The sequence below is a fragment of the Nematolebias whitei genome, chromosome 5, assembly GCF_014905685.2.
Source record: "Nematolebias whitei isolate Nwh7 chromosome 5, NemWhi1, whole genome shotgun sequence".
NCBI lineage: Eukaryota > Metazoa > Chordata > Actinopteri > Cyprinodontiformes > Rivulidae > Nematolebias > Nematolebias whitei.
The window spans coordinates 31,264,225-31,271,538 of NC_056502.1; the positions used below are offsets into that span (position 1 = coordinate 31,264,225).

Genomic DNA, 7,314 nt, shown 5'->3' on the forward strand with positions numbered 1-7,314 from the left:
TGTGTGAGAGCTGGGACTGTTTGCATTTCTGGCTGGAACTGGAGAGGGAGGAGGTGGGAAAAGGAAAGAAAACCACAAAGTTGCTTGTCTGGGCCATTTCTTTTGAGATTGTATTTTCATATTTAATTTTCTTCCTGTCCTTGCCTCTTTGACCTTTTGTTAATGATGCTTCATGAACAGGTGAGAGCGCTGCAGAGGCACTTTTGAATGACTCTTTCTTTTCCTCCACAGACCAGGAAGCTGTGTTGGCTGTGGTTTGAGAAAGGAACATGGCTTCCCAGGGTGAGTTGTGGACATTTATTCAGTCATCGCTGCTTCTTTGTCACATTTGCATTGAGTAGTATTTCCGAATTACCTTCCTCTTTAGATTTATGTAACTAAACAGTGAATTAGTTATCGATTTTTTAAATTTGAATCTTGTGTAAAATTTAACTAAGTGCTTCATGAATTTGTTGGTAAATCACTCCGATTAATTGTAAAGACACTGAGCCAGCTCTGAAAGTCATTCAGTGTAGTAGGACATAGTTGTAACTTTATAATTAATTCTGAAACCTTAAAGAAGCCTCTAAAATCCAAGCTGCACATCACACACAGGACTTGACAGCACGTGTGTGTGTGTGTTTCCTAAACAGCTGATCTGATGGAGCTGGACATGGCCATGGAGCCTGACCGTAAAGCAGCAGTCAGCCACTGGCAGCAACAGTCCTACCTGGATTCAGGCATCCACTCAGGAGCCACCACAACTGCCCCCTCCCTCAGTGGGAAGGGCAATCCTGAGGAAGACGATATGGAAAACCAGGTCATGTATGACTGGGAGCAGGGCTTCAACCAGAACTTCTCCCAGGACCAAGTACAAGGTGAGTTTGAGCACTGCTGCCCATTAAGGATTCTGAAGCACCAGTTTAACAAAGTTATTAAATGAGAGGCTCTTCTTGTCTGTTCTAGACATAGACGGTCAGTACGCCATGACACGTGCACAGAGGGTGCGTGCAGCAATGTTCCCAGAGACACTTGAGGAGGGCATGCAGATCCCCTCCACACAGTACGATGCTGCAAACCCCACTAACGTTCAGAGACTGGCAGAACCATCGCAGATGCTCAAGCATGCTGTGGTCAACCTGATCAACTATCAGGATGATGCAGAGCTCGCAACCAGAGCCATACCAGAACTCACCAAACTCCTCAACGATGAGGACCAGGTGATCCTTTTTACAAGCTGTCACTCTTTTTTTTCCCTTGTCCTGGTGTTTAATATATTTTTCTGTTTAGGTTGTTGTCAACAAAGCAGCAGTAATGGTCCATCAGCTTTCGAAGAAAGAAGCTTCTCGTCATGCCATCATGCGCTCCCCTCAAATGGTGTCTGCGATCGTCAGGACCATGCAGAACACGAACGACGTGGAGACGGCTCGCTGCACTGCAGGGACGCTGCACAACCTTTCCCATCACAGAGAAGGCCTGCTGGCCATCTTCAAGTCTGGAGGAATTCCTGCTCTGGTTAAAATGCTGGGGTATGTACACACACTGGGTCAAATGTACTTGCTGTACTGTAGTTATCTGCCCACTAGATTTTCACTTGTTTTTATACTAAGGAAACACAAACTATCCTAGCATCCTGTTTTGATGGGCCAAATTCTTTATCCAAAAATGTTCAAGACAAAAACAACTGGATTTTATTTGTAACAGAAGACGTTTCGCTCCTCATCTGAGAAGCTTTCTCAGTTCAAAGAGCAGAGCGTGTGGGGTTCAGGTGATAAAGCTGAGATAAGATACACATACATATGCAGATTGACATATCACACCTCACAGTAGGGGTTTGTTAAGGTCTTTATTAATCTAATTCACATATGAGGCCCCTCTTGTTCCATCTGATAGGTGTGAAACTGACTGGGAATCAGTCCTAAAGCTGCCTTATAAGTTTTTGAAAGTTGAAATCTGAGACCTCCTCTGTTTAGAGATGGCTTCTCTCTTTTTACATAAATTGCTTCCTTCACTCCCCTCTCAAACCATCTCATCTGTCTTCTCTGGTTTGAGAGGAGAGTGAAGGAAGCCATCTCTAAACAGAGGTGGTCTCAGATTTCAACTTTCAAAAACTTATAATGCAGCTGTAGGACTGATTCCCAGTCAGTTTCACACCAATCAGATGGGACCAGAGGGGCCTCATCTGTGAATTAGATTAACAAAGACCTTAAACTCCTACTGTGAGGTGTGATATGTCAATCTGCATATGTATGTGTATCTTATCTCAGCTTTATCACCTGAACCCCACACGCTCTGCTCTTTGAATTGAGAAAGCTTCTCGGATGAGGAGCAAAACGTCTTCTGTTACAAATAAAATCCAGTTGTTTTTGTCTTGAACATTTTTAATTCACCATGTCCTGGATGACTGAGAACCTTCACCAGCACAAAACCTTTGTCAGTGTCACCATTTTTGATCTTACTACTGTTTTTCTTTACAATTTGTATTTTTGTTGGGTGTAATTAGGACCCTGTGTACATGGTTTCGTTCCACCTCATGTACCACATGTGAATAACAATAAAAATCCTTGAATCCTCTCATAAGTGGGGATATAATAAAAACTGTTCTGCAGATCATTAATAAGAGGCAGATTTGAGTAAGAAAAACTACAGTCTGGAACTAGTAAGCTAATAGTGTTGAACTTTTCAGTTCTCCGGTGGATTCTGTCCTGTTCTATGCCATCACCACCCTCCACAACCTCCTGCTGCACCAGGAAGGAGCCAAGATGGCCGTCCGTTTAGCTGGAGGTCTACAGAAAATGGTGGCTCTGCTCAACAAAACCAATGTCAAGTTCCTGGCTATCACCACTGACTGTCTACAGATACTGGCCTATGGCAACCAGGAAAGCAAGGTGGGTCAAAGGTCATAAGGCTTGTTAATACTTCATGTTGTTAAGACAACCTAACCTGTCGTTTGGTCTTTGTGTAGTTGATCATCCTGGCAAGTGGTGGTCCTCAAGCACTGGTCAACATAATGAGGACTTACACTTATGAGAAGCTGTTGTGGACCACAAGTCGTGTCCTCAAAGTTCTGTCTGTGTGCTCCAGCAACAAACCCGCCATCGTAGAAGCCGGTACGTTTCCTTAACAGATATGTGGTGTAAGGACAAGAGTTATCAATCACAGGTTTACGTTTATTTTATTTTAGGAAAGTAAATCTTACTATGAAGTTGTCTTTTCAGGAGGTATGCAGGCTCTGGGACTCCACCTGACAGACCCCAGCCAGAGACTGGTCCAGAACTGTCTCTGGACTCTCAGGAACTTGTCGGATGCTGCCACCAAACAGGTGAACAGATCTGACTCGTAGCCTGTATTTATGTTTCTACTGGGACAAAGTTTACAGAAGCCAACATACATTTGATTTTGTTCAACAAAATCACTTCTAATAGATATTTTTTTTGTTCCTAGAATTGGTTATGCCATGTTTTATGCTAACTCTTTTTGTTGTTGCTCTCCAGGAAGGAATGGAGGGTCTTCTGGGAACTCTGGTTCAGCTGCTCGGCAGTGACGACATCAACGTGGTAACCTGTGCTGCCGGCATCCTGTCCAATCTGACCTGCAACAACTACAAGAACAAAATGATGGTCTGCCAGGTGAGGTCACACCTGTCTGCTCAGAGCTGTCGTCTCTTTAGTTTTTTATCAGCCTAAAGTCTCTGACGTGTTCATTAATTTGCTACGTCCTCGGTGCCTTTCCAGGTTGGAGGTATTGAGGCGTTAGTTCGCACGGTTCTACGAGCCGGAGACAGAGAAGACATCACAGAGCCAGCCATCTGTGCCCTGCGTCACCTCACATCTCGACACCAGGATGCAGAGATGGCGCAGAATGCTGTCCGGCTGCACTACGGCCTGCCTGTGGTGGTTAAGTTACTTCATCCACCCTCACACTGGCCACTCATAAAGGTACACTGCACCAGAAGAACATAAACACTGACGTACAGTGATGCTTTAGAACAGAGCTGCTTCTTCATTAGCTGTGATTCAAAGACTGATGAATGACTGTGCTCCTCCATCAGGCTACAGTCGGTCTAATTCGCAACCTGGCTCTGTGCCCTGCAAACCATGCTCCACTGAGGGAGCAGGGGGCCATCCCCAGACTGGTCCAGCTGCTGGTGAGAGCCCATCAAGACACTCAGAGACGCACCAGCATGGGAGGCACCCAGCAGCAGTTTGTGGTAAGACCTGGTTTATTCCTCAGCTCGGTGCAATTTAGTTTAGAAGAAAGTCCTCAGTCCCTTTCACTGTTGCAATGAGATGAAAATGGTTCCAGCCCCATGTAGCTCTACAGGCAGGAACCAACTGGTTCTGTTGTTAATGAAGTGTGTGTGCTCTCAGGAGGGAGTTCGAATGGAGGAGATTGTGGAGGGCTGCACAGGAGCGCTTCATATCCTAGCTAGAGACCTCCACAACAGAGTGGTCATCAGAGGGCTCAACACCATTCCACTCTTTGTACAGGTAGGTCTGAAGCTGTCATTCAAACATGGAGTTGACCCCTGCACTAGTTTCAGTGTTTCTGGAAGATGTTTGGGACACTGCTCACTGAAGAACCAGTAAAATATAAAGTCCTGTGTATGTCTGTGTGCAGCTGTTGTATTCTCCTATTGAGAACATCCAGCGTGTAGCAGCAGGAGTTCTGTGTGAGCTGGCCCAGGATAAAGAGGTCGCAGACGCCATCGAGGCCGAGGGGGCCAGTGCCCCCCTCACAGAGCTGCTCCACAGCCGCAACGAAGGCGTTGGTACGTACATAAAAACTACCACTCCATTATTTTATGTTCCTAAGTTTTAAACCTGGCAGAAACTTAAAGGAGCTTTATATATATTATATTTTCATATGATAAATAGTAAAGGTGGTTAAAATCCTACATGTTTAATAAACCAGTGTGCAGTAGCTGTTTGCAGACTGTTTGAGGCACACGGTGTGATGACAGCTCTGTACTCTTCCTCAGCAACATACGCTGCAGCAGTTTTGTTCCGAATGTCCGAGGACAAACCCCAAGACTACAAGAAACGTCTCTCTGTTGAACTCACCAGCTCGCTCTTCAGGACAGAAGCAATGTCCTGGAACGATGTAAGTCTGTTCGTTAGCTGCCCACTTACACAACATATTGAAAGATGAACAAAGGTCAAAGGTCGGTGTGTTTTATTTCATAACTTTAATGCGTGTCTTTGATTTGCCGTGCAGACTGGAGACTTGGGTTTGGACATTGGAGCACAGGGGGAGCCGCTCGGCTACAGACCAGAGGGTGAGTCTGTAGCTTTGTGCAGCTAAACCTTAACAAGTGAAACAAGTTAGTTAAACTGAAGCAAACTCCTCGGCTGAATTCTCAGTTGTCACAACTCAGTCTTTTAAAGACCGTGCACCTCTGGCACCCCCAAATTTCATCCACGGACAAGAAATGGATGATTGCTGCAGAGGAAACTGGTTAATAATGGTGACAGTGCTGCTGAGTTCAGTTGCTTCAGTTTAACAACTCACTTTGTGTGTTGATCAGTAGACTAGAGGGCTGGACGTTTCCCCTCACAGCTCTCACTCCTCCAGAACATCTGGAGCAGCAGGCTGTGCTGCACATGCAGAACTGGTCTGCTGGAGGATGGAGGGTGTGCTGTGTTGCTGTGATCGTACTACTGTGTGGTTTGTTTTTTGTTAACCTGCTTCTAACAGCTGCTCTGCTTCCCCTGCCTTTCCTCCATCTGCTCCCTGCTTCCCCAGACCCAAGTTACCGTTCCTTCCACTCGGGGGGTTACGGCGGGGACTCCATGGGTATGGAGCCCATGATGGACCATGATCTTGGTGGAGGTCACCACCCAGGCCAGGACTACCCCCCTGTAGAAGGGCTGCCTGACCTGGGACATGCCCAGGAACTGATAGAGGGTCTGCCACCCGGTGACTCGAACCAACTGGCCTGGTTTGATACCGACCTGTAAATAACATTACACTACACTTTCTACTAGGTAAGATGGCCTTCACTGCTTCGGAAAGATGAGCTCTGAAACATGGTGGGGAGTGTTCAGCATCAAATGGGGGGGGGGGGGGGAGGGGGTTGACTCATGGTGGCTGTTGCATGTTTGAAGTGTTTCATCTGCATGTGTGGTCCTTCACCAAACATCTTCCTCAGCTTGACTCCTTCTCTCCTCTCTTTGCAGCTGTACCATGTGATCCAGATGAACCTGCATCGTGATTCGCCCATATGGAGGAGGAGGCGGGGTTTCAGAAAGTGCCTGAAGATGACTCAACAACAACAACAAGCAGAGCTTCCTGTCTGCAGGAACTCCAGTGGGACAAAGTAGATTTTAGTGCGGTTCACTTCTGCTCTCTCAGCTTCATCTGGGGCGGACATTCAGTAAATCCTGACATGAGATCTTCATCATCAACTGTCAACAACCCTTTTTATTCTTTTTTTTTTCCACATTACTACTACTTTTGGTTAACTTTTTTTCCTTTAAATCTGTAATGGTACAAACTGAATCGAGCTTATTTCTCCTCATTTTTCTGCGTTATGATGCTCCTTTCTTGGTTTTTCTAAGTCCTTGGATTTTTAAGTCTCCTATAGTGTTAAACTTTTTTTTAGTGGTGATGCTTCATCCAAGTACAGAAGTGGATGGGATTTTGAACGGTGTCCAAACACTAAAGGTTGAAATGTATTCTGATGACCGAGTGTAACATTGTGTAGCTTTTGTATAAAAAAAAACATGAATTGGAAATCATGATCCAAATATTGAGCTATTTTCTTGCTTTAAAAGGAGGAGACTGATGTCTCTGCTGTTCCAAAGGGTGGGTGGGGGGAGGGGGTCTTAAAGGGCAGGGGTGGAGATGTGCTCCTATTGGTCTGCTGTTACTAAGGGGTGAAGAAGTGGAAGGCGCTGGTTGCTGTAGCCTGCTGTGTTCTGAAATAATAAAATGAACCGTCATTTCACCGACACGTCTCATTGATTGGGTCAGGATGGTTGGTTGGTTCTGTCGGAACTAGTAGATCAACGGCACACACAAATATTTATGGATATGAACGCAATTGATCAAAAATGGGACAAAAGTTTGAGAAGTGTTTTGAGCTTCTATTCATCCACATTTAAATCGGTCACAGCTGGAGATCACAGAACCTGCAGCAAACAGCATTCTGATGCCCCAACATCTGGCCAGATTACCTGCAGATTATATCCTGTGAAACTGCCAGTGAGCACGGACACTATTTTACAAGTTGGCCAGTCTTATCCCCCCCCCCCCCCCAAAAAAAAAAAAAAACAAAACAAACGACTTCCTAAACAACTGTCAACCTTTACATTTGTAGTCCCACTACTATGT

The 7,314-nt window shown here is 45.4% G+C and overlaps 1 protein-coding gene across 2 annotated transcripts in view; it reads left to right on the plus strand.

Annotated features, from left to right (window-relative positions):
- ctnnb1 (catenin (cadherin-associated protein), beta 1) overlaps positions 1–6,930 on the plus strand; it is a 13,932-nt gene extending 7,002 nt beyond the window's left edge. Inside the window, exons 2-17 of one of the 2 annotated variants that reach the window (XM_037676407.1) lie at positions 232–282; positions 633–857; positions 946–1,199; positions 1,270–1,508; positions 2,666–2,867; positions 2,945–3,089; positions 3,198–3,301; positions 3,474–3,608; positions 3,714–3,917; positions 4,031–4,189; positions 4,350–4,469; positions 4,600–4,750; positions 4,961–5,082; positions 5,197–5,257; positions 5,725–5,966; positions 6,159–6,930. In XM_037676407.1, coding sequence (XP_037532335.1) covers positions 270–282; positions 633–857; positions 946–1,199; positions 1,270–1,508; positions 2,666–2,867; positions 2,945–3,089; positions 3,198–3,301; positions 3,474–3,608; positions 3,714–3,917; positions 4,031–4,189; positions 4,350–4,469; positions 4,600–4,750; positions 4,961–5,082; positions 5,197–5,257; positions 5,725–5,939 — 2,349 coding nt within the window. In that variant the 5' untranslated portion in view covers positions 232–269 and the 3' untranslated portion in view covers positions 5,940–5,966; positions 6,159–6,930. The remainder of the gene's footprint in view (positions 1–231; positions 283–632; positions 858–945; positions 1,200–1,269; positions 1,509–2,665; positions 2,868–2,944; positions 3,090–3,197; positions 3,302–3,473; positions 3,609–3,713; positions 3,918–4,030; positions 4,190–4,349; positions 4,470–4,599; positions 4,751–4,960; positions 5,083–5,196; positions 5,258–5,724; positions 5,967–6,158) is intronic. The other variant, XM_037676408.1, reaches the window with a different exon arrangement.
- The last annotated feature ends 384 nt before the right edge of the window (positions 6,931–7,314 follow it).